Source organism: Rhamphochromis longiceps, linkage group LG1 (genome assembly GCF_057381845.1).
Source record: "Rhamphochromis longiceps isolate RC_006_pf linkage group LG1, R_longiceps_female_GT1.1, whole genome shotgun sequence".
Classification (NCBI taxonomy): Eukaryota; Metazoa; Chordata; class Actinopteri; order Cichliformes; family Cichlidae; genus Rhamphochromis; species Rhamphochromis longiceps.
In genome coordinates, this window is record NC_140557.1 from 22,156,086 (window position 1) to 22,176,650 (window position 20,565).

The 20,565-nt window shown below is 40.5% G+C and overlaps 1 protein-coding gene across 9 annotated transcripts in view; it reads right to left on the minus strand.

The window, feature by feature from the left end:
• Window positions 1-403: 403 nt before the first annotated feature.
• sox6 (SRY-box transcription factor 6) overlaps window positions 404-20,565 on the minus strand; it is a 135,928-nt gene continuing 115,766 nt past the window's right edge. For 8 of the 9 annotated variants that reach the window (XM_085402518.1, XM_085402559.1, XM_085402549.1 and 5 more), the window contains 4 exons: window positions 14,274-14,379; window positions 7,495-7,668; window positions 6,382-6,598; window positions 2,749-5,637 (listed from right to left, as the gene is read on the minus strand). In XM_085402518.1, coding sequence (XP_085258644.1) covers window positions 5,331-5,637; window positions 6,382-6,598; window positions 7,495-7,668; window positions 14,274-14,379 — 804 coding nt within the window. In that variant the 3' untranslated portion in view covers window positions 2,749-5,330. Of the gene's footprint in view, window positions 2,483-2,748; window positions 5,638-6,381; window positions 6,599-7,494; window positions 7,669-14,273; window positions 14,380-20,565 lie in introns of those variants that run through there. The other variant, XR_014910663.1, reaches the window with a different exon arrangement.

A 20,565-nucleotide genomic window follows, 5' to 3' on the forward strand; every position in this document is an offset into this window, starting at 1 on the left:
AACATCCTTAATCCAGTGCAGTTGTATACAATGTTATTATAAAATGATTACATCCATCCATCTGTTTCCATCAGGCAGAGACCAAAAATGTTGAATTCTCTCTCAAAACTTTCTTAAAATGTTATAAATGAAGAAGTATCATCAAAACAGCAAGGCTGGTTTGATTTCATGTCCATAATTGTCTTCAGTTTGATTACTTGAGCATCAAAATTGACTTATCAGTTGAAGACAGCGATTCTACCCCCCCAAAAAAGAGATTCATATACTGCTGTCATTGTGGAGCACAATGATGCCAACGGTGTAAAACGACATCAGCTAACTGTTCCCCAGCCCTCGGTTTTCTTACATTGCAGACTTAAAGAATGTAACAAACGCCTCGACAATACAAATGATTACACAAATCTTAAAACAAAATGTCTCTTTAATTTGTAAGTGTCAACAGCAGTACAAAAGATGGAGTGATGTGAGCTTTTTGTAACACAATTTCTGTCTCTTTTACAGAAAAGGAGGAACTTCTTGAGGTAAATGAGCTAAAACAGGCAGTTATTGAGCCCACTGCTGCATTGTTACAATGGACAGAGATATTACAGAAATATGGTGTTACAATATGTCTGAATTGATCCTGTGGGGACAATTTAATCATATACAGTATACACATTCTTAAGGTGCCTAGATGCACCCAGTGTGTCCATCATCGGTTTGTTTTTACTTGATATAGTGTATTAATACTACCAAAGCCAAAGAAATTGCTTTCCACACACACACCAATGTAAAATTATTCACCTTAAGTTTACCTCACGTCAATACTGCACATGGAAACCAAAGACTTGCTGATGTACACTTTGAAGCCAAGCAAAACAAAACAAATATAAAATAAAAAAACAACTAAGTAACATTTTAATTTTTTTTTTCTTTTTAGCAATAATATCCCTAGCAAATAATTGACCTTTTGTACTGTATAAAGAACAATGTGAACACAAACGTGATGGCAACATTTTTTTTTAAGTTGAATTAAAAACTTTACATTGGACTGTACAAGATATTATGATAAACTATTTACATATTCCGACATAAACTTTTTTAAAGCAGCAACAGACACTATTTAATTAATTTCTCTAATAACAGCCAAAACAATACTTTCCATGGGCCTAGGTACCTGCCAGAGGAGGGGGGGGATAAGAGATTTCTAGGCGGAAAATTGTATCAGGCTGCCAGCAATTTCAAAACAGTGGCTCCAGTGATAGAAGAGCCCCACACAGTGTTGCTTGAGAAACAACGCTAAAAAGCAAAGTACCAAAGACGGCTATAAATGTCATCCTGAACAAAAAAAGTTTACACTTCTGAACAGCAGCTACCATGTCAGTCCAGCATGTCAGTGAATTGTGCTGATTAAATTAACACAGAGAACATTCCCACCATATACACATCACAAATTTCAGACGGAAAAAAAAAAAAATCAAATTACAGTAAGTAATGTTGAAACCATTTGTGAGTCTAGCAATTGGAAGAAAAGAAACAAATTGTGAGGGCTACGTTTTCGGGATGGCTGGATAGTCATGGACATGTTCATTAAAAATTGGCAACATACAAAAAGATGGCAAGTAGAGAATTAACTGAGAAGAATGCACAATCTGTGAATTTTGCCACATTGAAATAAATTGAAATAAATACTTGCACGCTCCCACATTTAAAACAATAAAAAAATCATTTGTGTTTGAAGCAGTCATTCATAAAAACATTTGTTTGTTACATTAATGTCAATGCAAGCCAAATGCATGCAGACTCTTTTTTTTTTCAGATTTTGCACTCATTAAAAAAAGTGCCACATAATATGAGTGCTATTCTAAACACAAAGCACAAGTGAGCATTATACAGCATACCGTTTAAGTTCTATGATGATTGGAAACACACGATTTAATAATTCTTTTAAGTGCTTGTTGTCTGAATAAGTACCATACTCGTTACCAAGTTTAGCTTTCGTTGATTATTCAAATTGTCTGGGGAGCATCATGAAAACATAAGCGAGTGAGGTTCGTCTTTTTGTTTCAGGACCAGTGCTGCTCTCTTCTAATAAGGAGGAAAAAAATAAGCATCTACATGAGGTACAGTGACTTGTCAGGTTTTAAAAACATGAAACCACATACTACAAAAAAAAAATAAAACAGCCAAATACATAACTTATACTTCACTAATGAACAAAAATATATTTCCTATGTTGTATTTACAATTAAATCTTAATGAGATGGAGAATTAACTGAAAACTATGTTTAGCTCCAATTCATTAAATTGTTTGTTCTTTTTTTTTTTATTCATCTGATTGTCCATGATGTCTTTAACTCAAAATTTTAGAGCCAGCAGTGGCAAACAATAAATATGTCGTGCAATATACAATGCACTGAAGTCTGGTTTTTCATGGCTCACTGAGCCTGCTGTTGAATTTCCTGCTCACTTTTCTTGTGCTGAGTCTCTCCTCTAGGCAGCCCTGAAGATTAAACAAAGTTTCCATTCATCACATGTGTCTTTGCATAAATAAACAAAACAAGCAGACAAAAAAAAGAAGAAAAAAAAAAGACTCAAATCTGGTAACTGTGAGAGCAAACCCACGTGAGTCCAACTGGGGAATTTTGTTCATTCGTGTTGTTTTTCCTCAAAACAGCTTCACATTAATCAGAATAGATAAAAATACAATTTATATCCAGTGCTTATAACACTTATGAAACATTGTCTCTTTGTGAGTTCTCGTTGTCATTATTTTCTTTCTTTTTTGTTCTTTTTTTTTGTCCTTTTTTTTTTTTTTTGCTATTTAAGCTCAGTCAAGTTTCAGTTCCATGAAGAGTCCTTTTTAACTACCAGCCCACTAAAGTAGTGTGGCATAGTCATGAAAATATTTACAATCGCATACAAATACATCTAACCGCCAGCAAACAGGAGCAAACAGTTTAGAAATACCAAACAGGTTGACTTGGAGGGAAATCCACTTGGGTTTGTTTGTAGGAGAGCATCTTCATGACGTGTTCCTCAAAATGAGAACAATATAGAAAAGATGCAATGGAAAATAATAAAATCTGAATTATCTATGAGGTAATAAAAAGGGGAAAACATGAATTAATATAAATATGTCCAAAAGTTTAAATGATATAAGCCAGCATCTGATGGGTAATAACAATAAGAGTACAGAAGATAAGAGAGCATTAAAGAACCGTCTGTACCAATTTGAGCTAGGAGAAAAATGCAGTGACCAGCAGTGAGCGTCTTGACCAGTTAAAGCTCGTGACGAGATATTCATGTCCTCCAAAAAAGCTCTGCACGCTCTCTGAAATGGACAGGTTCAAGGGCATGGGAGGGGAATAGCTGGACTCATGCATTAATAATGCTGTATTTCAGATGATACCCAGTCGTCAGTCATTTTAATAATCCCCCACAGCTTGATGTACTTGTTCCATCTGCTCGCCAGTGCCTGGTGATTGGGCCAGGGTGGGAGCCCTGTTGAGGCCTTATTTCCAGCACTTTGATGGAGAGCACAATGAGCGACACACACACCATTTTTATTGTTTCCCATCCTTCCCTGGTGTTTTCTCCTTCTCTGAGCCAGATGGCGCCCCCTGGGTGCTGAGGTTGCCACAGGCTGGGGTCAGAGCAGGGCATGGCAGGGAGGAGAGCCACTTAGACCTTCTGCCCTGTAAAGAGGATCTGAGTCTCAACATCAAGGCCTTGACCGCTAGATGAGCTTTATCTATCTGCCGTCGCTGGAAGGTCAGGACTTGTCAGGTTTGAAACTTACATTAAGACTGAGTTGCCTCTTTTCTGATTCTTGCATTTAGTCTGTATTTTTTGAAGTGCAAACAATGAGAGCAGTATAAAGCTGATCAGATTATTGTAAATGTTTCAAAAGCCTCATAGGTGATAGAAGGTTTATAAGTGCACTAATTAAAAAATTGTGTATTTTATCCTTTGTATATGAGTCTTTTCTCTATGTCCTTGCAAACTGTCATTTCTTTTCAAGACTACTTCAGTAATCAACTCATTGCATCAACCCGATGACCGTGCTCTCCTTTAAGACTTCTTAGTGTCAGTTTAAGATTTACAATGTCTAAAAAGAATTAAGATCAGAAAAAAAATTACGTTTTAAGACCTAAGACTTTAAACTTGCCATCCAAATGGGGCTAAAGTGTTTAACAGAGCGCACTGTAGCTACACATTGTACAACATCAATTTAAGATTGTAATGCCACCAAAGCTGCCTTTCGCTACTGTTCCAATCCCACAGATTGGAGGCCTTTGGCCCTTTAGCATTCTGGCCTGATTACAATCACTCTGATTAAGATCTTGGTGAGTCAGAGTGGACTGCAGAGCTGGAAATAAGTGAAGGATGCCACGGTGCTCTGTGTGGACAGGGATGAGGAAATGAAAGGGCTGGCTTCATTGATGATCACTGCATTGGCCTCCCCAAAGAACAGCTAGCATCACAAGCTACCGTCCACAGATGTAACATATTGTAACCTCCTGCAGAGCTTGCTGCTTCCAAGTTCCTGAGTTTAATTTGTTTATTCTGTTTGGGTAAATTAAAGAAAGACTGGATGATGAAGCTGCATTAAGAGATGAAGAGATTGTCTAAGACTCAAAGACTTGAAACAACTTGAAATGTTTGGCACTTGCGCACTAAATTAGGTTGTTTTGTAATAACAAAAAGAAAAACACAATAATAATAATAATATTACTGATAGTAATAATAATAATGTGTAATTAGCCTCTGTACTACGTTGGAATCACTCCTTATCATTTTGAGATATTTTGTTCATATTTATCTCTTGATTAAAAACATTCACAAGCTGTTGGCTGGCACGCTATACCTGAGTGAGAATATTATTCCCATCTTGAACAGTTAGGTAATGTAGCAAAATCATCTAATTGAAGAGGAAAAGAAGGTAAATGACAGTAAGAATTACCTAGGTTCATATCAAAGGTTGTAATTTCAAGTTGTCTTTTGTTTTAGGCAATAACCTAATTGTCTATATGTCCATGATCTTAACAAAAAATAAACAATGAGATAAAAAATATATATATATGTATATATATATATAAATTACCACAACCAAACTGCTTCACACACTTAAAGAAACACTTAAGACCAAATAGCTTTTGATTCAGATGAAGCCACAGCTGCATGCTGGCTTCGATATGATAAATCATTATTTTTTTAAACATGTTCAAACCTTTTGTGGTGTAGTTTTTGTTTTCTTTTGTTCTTTCCCTCCCTCAGATCAGACCAGCCCTCTGGGCATCCTCCTGTATGAGTACTGTTTCTGCACTGGCCTCTTCGGTTAAAAGGTCTCAGTTGGCACTGACTGGCTCTTGTGTGTCATTTTCACTGCTATAGTCTGATTTGGGCTCGTCCTCAAAATCTTCGTACATGTCCATTTCATCCTCGCCATTGACCGGCTCGCTGTTGTTCACCATGCCAGTGGGCTCTAGCTTCATGTTGTAGGTGCTCTGAATGACGGGAATGGATGGCTCAGGACTCGCTGAGGCACTTGAGCACTCCGATGTCATCTGAGGTGAGGGTGTGGTGGTCGCCATGGTGATGGCCCCAGGGTAGACCATGCTGGCGCTTGTGGTGATGGGAATCTGCGGTGGCTGCCTATATGTATAAGAAACACATACATTTATATTAAATGCAATCAGTTTTCACGACGCACTTGATTAAAAAGTGATCAGCATAATCGGAAAAAGAGCACACGGAAAAAGCGCTCAGTGGTGCTCATAGTGCGATTGCTGCTTAGGTTGGTGGCTACATGTCTCTAAAGTGCGTGATTTTTTTTCTTACAGCACTTAAACTGAGATGGCTGGATTACGGGTTTCCCACAGCAATCTGCTGTAAGCCAGCAGCTCTGTGAAAATGATTTGGAAAAAGAGAGGTACTCCTGACAACTCCCGTTTTGAGCCGCTCAGAAACACTACCCAGTTTATTGGTGACATAAAACCAATACGTTGCTCCTGCTGCTCTTTGCTGCTTTTGCGCTGGATAATTGATACTCCAGCCACTGAATCTTATGACTGACATGGGAACACCTGGAGAAGGACTCTCCTGATAACCACAAACAGTAAATTAAAGTGTTAAGCCTTAGACTGCTGCTGTCCACGCTTACGTAAATATACACGTAGAGCTTATATATGTAATAATGTCTGTATTTGGTGCTCCATCAGGAGATTACTATTGTCTTAAATTATTAGTAACCCTCTGAATTAAGCTGCTGAGTTAGCAACAGTGGTTAACTCAGCGTTCACTTTTGCAAACACTGCTTTGCATTGCATGCACATGTTTTCTGCATTTTCTTGTGTATTACGTATGGCAAGGCTGGGCTAATCACAACTGTGTACTTACCCCACAGTAAAGAACTGCCTCATCTCTTGTCGCCGTGAACGCATCATCTGTTTGTACTCTCCGATGCGGAGTTTTTTTCCGTCAATAATGCAGGTCCTCTTAGGCCGTGGTTTGTACTTGTAGTTTGGGTACTTCTCTAGATGAAGCTTACTTAGACGAGCCTGCTCTTCATAGTAGGGCTGTTTGTCCTGGTTAGACATGGACTTCCACCGGGAACCTACACAGCACAGTACATTCAGATTTTCAGTAACCAGAAAAACTGTTTGTGATAGTAGGAAACTGCAGGAATCCATTGCTCTTAAACATAACCACTAATTGAACAAAATAAGCAGAGAGGTGGTGACCTTGCACTTATATAAAATAACCAATAATGCAATGTGAAATTCATAGTCCTTTACTTTTTACTACATTGCATCAAGATTTAATTTAATACAGAGTTACCCCTAATAAGGGTGGACGTTTTCTAGAAAAATCGCATGCATAGATTTACTGTCTGCTGCACAACAATCTCTTGATAGCTCTGCATGTGCACATTATCTGAAACCAGAGGCAGGCTTTTTCCTTACTGTCAAACAGTAAGGAACAACAAGCTGGAGTAGTAAATACTGCAGCTCGGTGAAGTGCCCTACACTGGCATGGATGACAGCACTTTTAACAGCTCTGATGTATGGACTCCAGTGTTGAGGGGACAAGACCCATTTAGTCTCTGTCATTTTTCATGACAAACACTTATGCTAGTGATGGGCTATAAATCCATCTGTATGCTGAGGCGAACTGATGCACAGTGGTCTACGAGATAACGTGCATACTCTCTTTTTTAGACGCCAGACACTTTCTAAGATATATGCTTTTCCGAGTGCAATAAACCCATGAGAATGAGCAAAACTGAAAAAAAAGCCTGGTAAGTCAGTGTTGGAGAAACACCATTAGTAATTGAAAAACTCAGATTGACTACAGTGCTCTTGAGCATGTCAAAAGCTATGAAACAAGCTGTGGTTCTAGCAAAACTATAAAACTAAACCAAAACTAAACTATAAATGGTGCATCATTATCAGTTTTGTATAAAGCAAAGAAGTCAAGTGCTCACAGCTGTATGTTTTTAAAGAGTCTTACCCAGAATCTTGCTTATGTTGGAATTGTGCATGTCGGGGAAAGCCTGGAGGATCTTGCGCCGCTCATCCTTGGCCCACACCATGAATGCATTCATTGGCCTTTTAATGTGGGGCTCGTTGTTGTTTCTTCCCCGAGATTCCCTGAAGACTCGCGCCTCGGTAGGTCCAGCGCCTCCTGTTGGCCAACAATAATAGGGTTGGGGTTTATCTGCAGAGCCATTGACTTCCTTGGACCCCGGAAAAAACAAGGGCAGGAACAAGAAGAGAGAGCGTGGCGAGACATTAAGTGACAAGCCATGTTTAAACTCTCCTTCATCTGCTATCTCCATCATGACAATTATTTCAAATGAGTGCAGAGATGCAAACACTGTTCAACAGAGTCTACAGGGTTGAATATGGCGTTTAAGGTGGACCTGATCTCTTTAAATCGGGTCTATCCAAAAGCAGTACAGAGAGAACAAGGAGGAGCCCTTTGACTTCAAGAATAATTCAGTTCTCTGTCCACAAGTCCAGCTTTTCTACTTGTGCACATATATTTCAGACTCACAGCCAACATAAATATAAGATTTGAGCCTGACTTTAAAAAAAAAAAAAGAAAGAAAAAGCGAGGAAACACAAACTCTTGCAAATCTTTATAAAAGCCAAACTCCATTTTACATATATATGCACAAAAAACCCCTTCGGTTTACACTTCTTTCTCCCCTTGTTTCTCACTTTCTTCCTCTTTCCTTCAAGCACGCACACAAACAAACAAACCAAGCACACATTAGCTGGGAGAGTGTGCCGATTCTGCAAAGTGCTGTTTCTCAATCAGGGCATTCACAATCAGCATAAGAGAGTTTCTCTCAGTATTAAACTGTACATCAGACTGATAATGATTTCTGTTTGCATGCGCATTTGCTTCCTTTTATATGTAAGATGTGAAAGAATTAAATAAAAGCAGTATGAATATTTAAACAAACAAAAATATGTTGATAAACAAGGCTTGAAAAATAAGACAAAAAAAGCCTTCCATATGCTACGATACATCTTTAATGATCTCAAATCTGGAAAAGAAAGCTTGGGATGACTCATGCATATTTCATCATCCACATGTGAAGCCTTCTCATTAGACCATTCCACTAGCAGCCTTGGCACACGTTACCTGGGGTCTGATTTCTATTATTATTTCAGTTGATAAACAAAATCAAACTCTTAATGAGTAATGGAGGGCTGTGCAGAGACATTAATTCCAAATCCACAGAAGCCTCGCCCTGCTCTAATCACTGAAGGTATTACTGCAGCATTTTCAGCCTCAAGAGTTGAAGTGTCTTCGCTTCAAAAGAACATGTCCTGTTTTCAGAATTATTATATGAGACAAGTCTTTTTAAAAAGGCATCATACTTGCAGTACAATAGAGATAAAGGTGTGCTGGAACTTTGTTTTTGTTTACAGGGTAAGAATTCTTGAGGTCTAACCTACCTAGTAGAAAAGCCTGTTTCTCACAGTGCAAAAGCAGATGAATTGACTTTTCAGCAGCTCATGTTTAACAGCCAAAGAGCCACATTTATGATCCCTTCCTTTACCTGGAAAGCCAATAAAAAGGTGTATTTACTTATGAGTCAAACTCATATAATTGCAGGTGTTTGCTGGTCTCTCTATTTGTCTTAAATAGACAGACTAAACATTACATATGCAGAGAAAGGTAATAAATGCATAGTTATCTATAACTTTAGATTCATTTTCAGTTGCCAAAATGTCCTTTTAACCATATATAAATGCGTTTCCTCATCATTGCTATCTAGACGCCTGTGTTCTTTTAATTTCACAGTCTTGTAAAATATGCACCAAATTAGAGATTTTTGTTACTTTTCGAAATACTTTCTCTACCTCTGCAAGCACCGCGTTTTACTCTGTTTGCTGAGCTCCCTCAAATGCTGTTGGCCCGAAAGCCATCATGAATTCAAAAATAATACACTACCTTTGCTGCCACCGAACCCCACAGTACGTTAATTTCATTTAGCATGCACTCACTGTACAGGATGAATTGATTTCACTTTGTTTGGTTTTGACAACCATGTTTATTGTGCAATGAAATGTGGTGTGGCGGAGGGCTGACAGTATCCATCAACGCGGGGCAATCTGCTGACTGCCGGGGCCAGATGAAGGTATTCATTAGCTCAGGAGCGCAGCGCTCACTCAGACACGACAGCCAGTGTCTGCGCCCTGGGATCGCTTGCCGTAATTTACGATGCCTGCCGTGCCATTACTCTATCACTGACACTGATTCAGCAATTTATATACTGGTGCGCATGTATATGGGCAGAGGTGATCTTCTTATGTAGAGCGAAGACGGGGGGGGGGGGGGGGGGGGGGGGGACAAAACAACTGCCTGCCATCACCTAGTGCCACATCCATAGTTAGCCAGGAAACCAGCCACGTGACTAGGTTCATTGGAGGGAATCCAGATGAGGCATGGTCTTTTGCTGCACATGACTGCACGCAGAAAAGCATCGCTTTCTGCTCTGTCAGATGCTGCAGAAAACTGCAGACTTGAACAACAGGAGTGATGCACCTCGTAAGTTGTTCCGAGGCAGACGCTGTGTGGCTTGGATATGTAAAATACTGAAAGTGATGGAAGCTGCCTCGGAGAAACGAACAGCCCAACTTTGCGAAAGACCTTTAACCTGAAATAGCAGCGAGGTCTGTGATCTGTCTGAAAGCACCTTGAAGTACAGAACTGCTTCCTTATTCAACCCCTGTAATATATATGACTTAATCGGGGACATCCTGTATATTCACACAGCAAATTGCTTGCAACTATAACATGCAATTTACTGCCAGGTTGTTTCCATATTTTTGCAGAAAATCGCAACGCTGCTCTGACATTTTGCAAATGAGCAATAACTATTGTTTTCCAGGAGGGGCAGGACATTTAGGAATCAGTTAGTTAGGTGTGTGATTGTGTAAATAAACACAGATGTTTAGCGGTGACAGGGCCAGGCCCCCTGGGTGGTAGCTGGGGAGGGAGCGAAACAGAGGGAGTGCTGCTTAATAGAATTTATTGTGATTCATGAGGCCCGCAGCTCAAGTGTGACAGAGCGATATGAGAATCCCCTTTTAATTTGTCTCTCCTGGAAACACTGCAGATGAGCAGCATGAATTACAGTGTGAAAGAATGATTGTGTGTGTGTCTATGTGTGTGCGCACACGGTGGAATAAAGAACGAAAAGGGAAAGTGAATAACGAGGAAGAAGGAAACAAAAAAAGAAAGGGGGCGAAATGGAGAGAGAATGTAGTGAGGCCCCACAGCCTGTCACACCTGTGAGCTGCAGGCTCAGACTCGACCATATAGCAAGCCAGAGGGTAGCGCTGCCCCAGCTGCCCCCTCTCCTCCTCCTTACTCATCTTTGTTCTATGGGCAGACACATAATGTCACCCAGGAATCCGCTCAAAAAGGATGAGCCTCAGTGAGCAGGCAACAATCACGCAAACCTGCCAAGCCCTCCCTGTTGGGATCAAATCTAACACCTCTGAGTGAAGGCATTTACTACTGACAATAGAGCCTCTCCCTCAGAGCAGGATCAGGCGAGATTAATGTGTGTGGACGGACAGGATGCGGCGCTCAGTGGCTCTGGTCCAGTCTGAGTTCGTGGCATGCTAATTAAACCGGTGAAAATCACAAGTGATGTAAACCACATTAAAACATCTCAATTGTCTTATTTTTAGTACCCAGTTGGGATCGTTTGGGTTTCCATACCCTCTGTGTGTATATGTGTGTGTGTGTGTGATAGTGTGTGAATGCATGCACACACGTGGGAACTTGGGAACAAACAGGCAGCTTGTTTCAACATGCTTTTACTTTTGCCTGCAGAGCCAGCTGTCTTATGCATTTAGTTTAATCTTTCACAACTTCTCGGCCTCTGACACTCACAGAGAAATACACACGTTTGTTCGTTTGCTCTAAATTTCAATTTGCCAGCTTCAAAACAGAACTTTCTTATTGATTGTTTTGACCTGTGCACCTACTGTTTTTGTGACTTGACACGTTATTATGTCAAAGGCTTCTCATCTAAGCTTTCTTCCAGAAAAACTCCCTGGCAATAAAAGCCAGAGCTTGATTCCCACAGACTCACAGCAGAAGAAAAACAAACATCTTCAAACAATCAGCCCATATAACACTTCACAACAGCTCTGAGCTACCGATGTAAAGAAACTCATTGTCAGTGATCTGTAGCAAAAGTGCAAGACTACTGTTTTTCTTATCCTATTCCACAAGGACACTTCTCAGCTGAAGCTTCTCTTTTGTTCTTCAGTCTTTGTTTGATATTATCTCATTGGGCTTTTAGATTAATTCTGTTTCCTGCCTGCACACATCTCTCAACAACTCCTTTGTTCTTTGTAGACCCTGAGTGATGGGGGCGTTTTAGACAAACACACAACCTCATATGGCAGCTCCATACTGCCATATGTGAATGAACGAAGGGCCTCAGGGCTCAGGCTTTTGTGGTATTTGGTAAAGACCTAATGAATTTGCCAAGGGATCATGTGTGTGGCTTGTGACTTTGTTAAATGATGAAAATCCGATCTATTCCTATTTTTTAACCATTCCCACACACACACACACACACACACACACACACACACACACACACACACACACACACACACACACACACACACACACACACACACTTTTGGTTGTTCGGAGTTGGGTTTCTGCCTGCTTTGCAAATATTAGCTTAAAGAACCTAAAGCTTTCTGTGAACTGCCGCGATAACAGAAGTCACTGTGCCTGCTCAATGCGGTTACTCTGTTCTGGATGGAAAGCTGCTACACACCAATGGGCTTTCACACCCTATGTATGGGTGAGGTGGTGCACCCAGTAATTTTCCCTTTCAGGAAACACCAAAAGTATGTGCAGTGTGTTCTGATCTACTCGGGGGAGGGGGCTAAAATGTTTCCAAATTCATTTGCCTCCTATTTTTATAGGTTGTTCCAAAACTAGTTACTGATGCTACATTTTTTGGATAAAACTGCCTTTTTGTCATAGAAACATTTGTGGTTTTTTATGGTAATTTTTTAGAACAAGTTTCAATTCAGCAGATCTTATTCACATTGAAAAAAATACTTGGCACCTGGATGACCTTTGACCTTACATAATCTAGAAGGCTAATGTTTTCTATGCTTTCATATTTATGCTATTAAACAGAATATAAATATTTTCGTGCACTGTATATTTCTTTATGTTATGGTATGCCAGGGAGCCGAGCTTTCTTTGGTTCAAGGAAGAGAAAATCCTCACAAGATTTCAGATGTAAGCATGTTCTCAGAAGAGTAAATACTTTGTGGTTCACATCTCAAAATCCTGCTTCACATCATTCATCTCCGTGCCTTCCTGTTGGTAAAGCCTAAAGACACAGACCGATATATATATATATATATATATATATATATATATATATATATATATATATATATATATATATATATATATATATATGTATATATATATATATATATATATATATATATATATATATATATATATATATGTATGTATGTATGTGGTGTAATAGAAGAAATGCTAACTGTGTTTTGAGTTATGTCCATTGCCCTGTCTCCCAGCCACCCCCCCACCTTGGGAAGAGGACCTCTTCTCTCCTCTGACCTTTGCTTGCTCCTAATCCATAACCCACTGGGAAAACTGATGTGCGGTGTCTGGTGCTAGCCTTTCCCTCGGCTCTAAACAGGACTTAAAAGGACAGAACTTCCCTGGTGCGCACTCTGTTTCAGTCCTGACTCCACAGTAGCCACAGAGGGAGGGTTACCACTGGGAGAATGAGCACTCAAAACACATCTGTCCAAGGAGTCAGACGGGTGGGATGGGATCTTCTGCTGTGGCTTACATGGGAAACATGTAAATGAATCCACTAAATGCACCTCTAATTCTCATCTTCAGAATTGGGTGTGATGTGAAACTAAATGTGCTTTGAAGTTGGTAAACAAATATTTTTATAGCAAGATTTTTTTTAAAAAAAAGTCTATGTGAACCAACTGAGCAAGACCATTTAGTTCTAAAACTGAACTGAAACGTGCCTAAAACTTCATTGGAAAATGCCGATGTGTTACATTGTCCTGAGAAATATCTATCCCTCTGCCCCGAGACTTTCTGAAAGATGAGTCAGAACCATTTTATTTTCTGCTCTGGCTCTGAAGTCCCATGGAAACTGCCACAAATATTTATGTCAGACAAATATTAGTTGCACTGAGGAACTCTTTGCTCCTGTGTAGGAGCCAGCTCCACAAAAGCAGATGACGATTTGTCACACTGGTGTAATCAGAATTTACACACATGCGCCCAGGACCTCAGACAAGCAACAACAGCAACAGGAGTCAAGCTTGGAAAAAAGCCAGCTTTGTCCTCAGGCACCCTTGTTCTTCGCTCACCTACCTGTGAAAACCTCAGAGCGATGGCTCATTTCAAACGGCATTCACCACTTCTCTCTTGCACACAACTGTCCCAACCGCTCTGCATGCAGTACTGAGCAGTAGGCCTTTATTACACATCAAAACTCCCTTTTCTTTTAAAAGGTAGACTCAGTTTTGAGTGTGTAGACAATCCACCCATTGCTCTTAATATTCCCCCCCCCCCGGATAGTTTAGAAAGTTGAGTAAAATGTTACAAATTATGCCGATGTAAGGACTGAATTTAAAAGCATGTAATAATAATTAAAGGGAAAAGGCAGAAAAACAATGAAATAAAACAAAACAAAACAAGAGACCCAATAATGGCCTTACCATCTAGATCTTCTGGCCTGGTGAGGTCAATAACTCTGTGGCCAAGCTTTCCATCCTCACCCAGCTTGCCAAGGTGGTGCCCAATGCTGTCAAAGTGTGCTCTTTCCTACAGAGATATACAAAGAGTCAGGTGAACAAACCAGCACATATACACCTTTTTACAGTGACAAAACAGCTGAAAAAAAAAAAACAAACTCCATCACAAATCTGAAAATTTGAAAAGAAAAAAAAAGTGTCTTTGATAAATGCAGTTTGTTTTGAAAAGCTGCTCTTTTGACATGAGCTAGATGCAGCTTTTTCCTCATCTCTCTATTCTGTAGCTGTTATAATGGATGACAGGAGGCAGCGAGACAGTGAGGGCCAGGGGTGCTCTAAATAGATTTACAGAAGGATACTTTGTGATCCCGAGCACACAATGGGGCCGTGGCCCTCTTTGCAGTGCTCAGATTTTCCTCTGTAATCTTCTCCTTACATCCTGCCTTCCAGTCTACAGCGCCCTGAGCTCAGCGCCCATCATTTATTCAGAGTTCATGCTTTGGAGAACACACCGTGTTTTCCCGTTTGTCATGTTTCTTTGTGCTCAGATTAAACTTGGCATCATGTTGTACTTGTCGCACAATGAAACCCTGTCATTCAGCGCTCCGTGACAATATTAAATGTCATGTCCATGTGCATTTACAGAATAAAATAACAGCTTTCGGGGGGTCTCTGAATAGTTGCTGCACATTACACTTAATGTATTATGCAAGGGGAGAGTGCCGACTGCTGCTGGCTCCATTGTTGAATGACCTACTTCCTCAGTGAATACACAGGGCATTAGCAAAGGGCTGTCTTCCTCTCTAAAGACTCAACTAGGAGATGGACACTTTGACTCTGCATGATACAAATAATCTCCCCCCCTCCCAGGTTTGCCTGGATGACACTAAAAGCAGGCATGTTGCCACCATTCAGAAAAAAGCATTTGTTTTACTCCCAGGGTGCACGTTCAATCTCTGCCAAAGATGCACTGTCTGCGCTGACCTCTGCCTCTTTTCTTTCTAAACAGGCCTATCACATGCAGTCTGAGCAGACACTCAGGTAGAGTCCCCACACAATACTAACAGCTCCCCTGCCTCATGCAACGACACCAACAAACACATTAATCTTTGAGCCCCTCCTCTGTGAGGCATTCCACTGTTTTGTTTTTGTTGGGTTTTTTCACGTTTTCTCCCCACAGGGAAGTTCTTTTTCCCCAGGTGATAAAAAATTAAGAAGCTCTAACAACTGTGCCCGCAAACATTTAGTTTATGCCTGTAGCCAGCTAGCCGACTTATTCGAACTTATTTGTTTTTATTATGATAAATGAAATCATGCTGGTGAAAAAAGTCAAAATGTATTATAGTGACAGAGGCAAGAACAACAAAAAAAGAAATCTCTTTAAAATGTTTTCTTTTTTTTTTTTTTAAATTCTCCTTTTGTGCATTTTTTTTGTTGGGGGTTAAAAATTCTGACAAGATGAAGAATGAAGATAGTTCAAGTCCATTTGAGGCCTTTCACAGTATTTTGATTTTCCTCATGCTTTTATTTATTCAAGAACTATTCCTCAAAAGAAAGGACCACGCAAGAGACAGAAAGAGCACTGCAATTTACCATCATACTTGAAGGAGCAGTCATTATTTATGGCCAGCTGAGTGATTCTGATGTACAATTAACCACTACCTGCTTATGGCCTGTGATTAGAGGCTGTCTATCTGACGGCCCTTTGCTTACTTAAGTGTTTTCTAATTATGACATATGTGGTGGTCCCTGCTGGGCATGAGGACACTTTGTAAAGCGAAGATGGAGTATGGTGCCTCTCTCTGTGTCACATTCTGTGTAAAGCAACACACGCACGAGCAAGCACGCGCGCACACACGCACAGATGCGCATTCATCACCCAGCCACATTATTGCTCTTAATGAAAGAAGCTAGCAGCCTGATGACAAAGTGACTGAAGTGCGATTAGCTGGATGGGCGATGGTGCTGCTTCAGATGCTACTTGGACAGTCTGCTCAGAAGACGCGGCATTCATGGGGTAGTGTGTGTGTCTGTAATAAAGTAGTCATCTCGTCCCTCTTCTGCGCTTCGTTGCTCCCTCTTGATCAATCAAGTCCTTTTATAAACTCATGATCATTAAGCATCATGTTGGGCTGAGAAGGAAAGAGAACAGGGACCATCCGTCAATGAATTTCATTAATGGCTAGCTCAGCATTGAACTTCTTTCTCCACCGCACAAAGTCATATGATTAGTGAGCATCAGCACACCAGACAGCCCGGGACAAGACTGAATGAAGCTCTTGTCTTTGAGGTAGCTTTACTTAATTTGACCCAAGGAAAAAAAAAAAGGAAAAAAAGAAAAGGGGAGGTTGTGGTTAGTGGAAAAGCATCTACATATACTTTATACAACCTCTTTTACGTGCTGTAATGTAATGGTCTAATTGCAGTATTCCCCTCCTGTGTGCTATGCTAATTAATATCAGACTATCTGTGCAATATGGTACCACAAATTTTCATAAAATTTTATATACTGCGCTTAATATACTTATTGGTTATAATTTCCATAATTTATATCGGTGAATTAGAAATAGACTGGAAATTAGGGCTGTAAATTATCCGCAAAGCATCCCGGTTTTGTTTTAAGGTTGGAAAAGATTCAGTGAACTAATGCTTCTTTACTGCACACGCATCAAGTGCTGTGATAAATTAATGGCAGTTTTATTATTTTATAGTGTCATTAAATTTTTACTGATCACTCTGACACAGAGAAGTAGCAAAGGACATGCAGTATCTGGGGAAGCTAGCCATCCTGCCAGAGAAAGAGAGGGAGAGACTTTGAAAGAGGGAGCCAATCAGTATATGGCCAATATTTAAAAAAACAAAACAAAACCCAAACACATATATATATGTATATATGGTTTTTAAAGTAGCAAAAACCAAACATAAATGCTACAAGGCCAGCTGAGGAAAATGTATTGAAACAACGCAAAATAAGAACAAATTGAGGCTGGTGTGAATAGACAAAGATAAAGAGAAAGGAAACAAAAGATATAACAGTACACATCATTTCCCTCCCACTCTGACCACGACCGCTGGCAAGCAACTTGTCCCTCCCTTAAATGACTTCAGCATGCAGCTCTCCTCCCCACAACTAAAATTATAGCAGTGCACTCAGAGCTGTAGTGGAGAACTGCCACCCACAATAATCTCATCTGCCCTGCCTGTGCAGTCTTTTGTCTTTAAAGTTTGGTAACACATGTATCTGTTCAGTTGCACATGGCTGGCTTGTGAGGGAACTCACAGGGAGACTGTGAGTCACAGAGGAAGATGAGAAAAAAAAGGGGGTAGATAGCAAAGTTTGTGTAACGTCTTGGGCGAGGGAGCCCAAAAGGGCCCTTGTCAGTGTTGTAAGGAAAGCTTTAATCTGGCTGGCCACAGAACATGTGCCGGAGGCCTGCTGCTCTACCCACAGGGTGTGTATTCTGGGCAGAGGCGGGTGGCGGACGGCCCTGTGCATTGTGCCTACTCCGCCCTATATTTAGGCAACGCATTGCCAATCCTGACACTCCTTCACTCTCTCCTTTGCAAATAGCTTTAGTCAAAAAGGCAAAGGCAAATCCAGATGGATCGGGATTGGTCAAATACACATGAAAGAAAAGTACAGCGAAAACTAACTGTGGTGCAGTTTTTGGAAGTCAGCTCGGTTTGGAGGATCGGGTTTGGCTGTGAAATGAAAACTGAATCTTCTACATAAATAAAATAAATAAGTAAGTGAAACTTTACATTTCTCACACCACAGTTAAATGAAACATTTAAGTCCCATTATGAATTATGAGAGCAGTTACAACTGCACTTGGTGAGAACCATTAAACTAAATCTCACCACACTGGAAAGTGTATGATTGTATATGATTAAGATCTCATGATTCAAGCTTTTACAGCGACAGGACTCCCGCTTATATTTGATAATGTGCTGAACTGGCTCCAGTTATATCACACACCTGGTATGTGGCAAGCTGAAGGCAGTAGTCCTGACCACAATGCAGGGCTTTGTGTATCAAGTGTCAGTCACCACTGTGGTCTTCAGTCCTTGAGTGAAGACTCTGAGGGTCTCAGACTAAAGCCCTCAACAATCTGTCCCAGTCCTGATGCAGACAAAGACTGCACTTTAACATGGCTGCAGCTTCTCACAGCTCAGCACCTCATCTGTTTTGTATTTGTATTGTAACCAGTTGTAAGGTTATTTATAAGTCTGCAGCTTTCCAGTAGTTTTTGCTAGTTTTGAACCATTTAAATGTTAAGTACATCCAGCCATGCGGTAAACCCACAGTGCCTTTCATGCAGGCTGTTGCTCTCTTTTTACCCATAGATGTCCCTTTGCTAAGGCTAATGCAGGCAGCAGCAGAATCAACAGTAGCAGCCACAAAAGCCTGGCATCTGTTCCATAGTAGTCATACTCAACATCACACAGAGCGGAGATGGCCGGCTATTCCAGTCCTATTTGTACTGCCAGGGCATCAACCCGTTTGTTTTAAAAGGCCTTTAATTTAATTAAATTAAACCACTTAAACATCTTGTAAGCTAACCTCTTGTGTGCTTTCTGTGAGTTTCGTTTTTTCGTGAAAAAAAAAAAGCATTTTCATTATTCAAGATCATTTTTGCTGCAGTGAAAACAAGACAAACCCACACAGTGTGACCCTTCAGTGCTAGTTTGAAATTTAGTTGAAACAGTTTATTTACTTCTACATGTCTACTATGAACATTTTCTGATCATGTTATTACATTACACATGTGGTTGGAAGGAAAATGTCGCAATACTGTGTCATTCTCAATTCAGCCCGCATGCGCTGAAACATAAATTGTGTATCAATCTGAGTGCTGCGAAACATTTCTAACACGGTTTTCAGTTCCTATTTTCTTTGCCGCACCGCTGAGGTAATTTGTGGTGACAACATGTACTTTTACGAATTTCCAATTCTTGATGAACCAGAAATGTTCGATGTTAAGTTGGGCTTAAATCTCCAGCCTTATCAAACCTGTTCAGGTTACCAACAGCAGGATATTACAAACTGCGGCTCTACCAAAACGCCTTTCACATCCAGACAACACATCAAGACTTGTTGGACACTCTGGCCATCATGGTCCTACTGCAACAATACCATAGACTATAAATGGTCCTTTGTAGCCTATTCTTTTCCTCATCCTTTGTTGAATGTGCCTTGTGGTGACTACAGCATCACAGGTCTTAGCCACCAGGGCCAGCAGCATTTCTAATCAACTGTAGCCAGCCAGAAATGCACTATGTTAGATGACAACTGTAGAAAATAATGGAGCCACCATCGCCAAATGACCCTACCAAGATGGACTCTTGATGTCTTTCTGGGGAAGAGGCAGGAGAGCAAAAGACTTGACCTGGGACAGGAGCCCGCAGACACACACACCATGCACAGGCGCATTTTATCCCGAGTCATACATTATTTTTTATTCTTTTGACTGAGCTGAACAATTGGACAAAGCATTAATGTAAGCAATCTTCACAATAGCACTTGCTGGCTACAGCCAGTGTCTGGGAGCGGAGCATAATCTAATTTGGATGGGCAAACCCTTGTATGCCAAGGATTTACATTGCAGCCAAAATGCCTTGGTTTGCAATTTCCAAGACAGCAGTCGAAAAGGAGCAGAAAATTGCTTCCAGGGCTGCAAACCAGACAAGATTATATTCAAAGTCTTTGTGAGGGCTTTGCCTGAATAGAGTCCTGGCATCACACACACACACACACACACACACACACACACACACACACACACACACACACACACACACACACACACACACACACACACACACACACGGGGGGGGGAACAGTATAACCACTATAACCAATAGGTTAGGAGTCTGGATTTTGTTGGAGCACCAGTGTAAGCTCATTTGAATATTTACAGGCTGAGCTTTGGGAAACGGGAAATGGACAATTGTAGTCATCAATACTGAGGAGAGGAGAGTTGTGGGGCAGAAAGGGCAGTTCGATAGGTTAATGCACTGACCTTTCCCCTTTTGATTCCGGTTAGGGACATGTCAGCAGAGGAATATATTTTATCTGACACCTCCAGAACATCACATACTACAGTTTATTGGAACTCAAGCAAAAGAGGTTGATGCTCCTATTTTAGAGATTTGTTTATGCACCACTTGTGAAAAAAACTGCAGATTTAGTCACATGATCAAACAGTATGTAGTACACTGCTTGTGTGTGTGTGCACATAATAGATGAAATGTA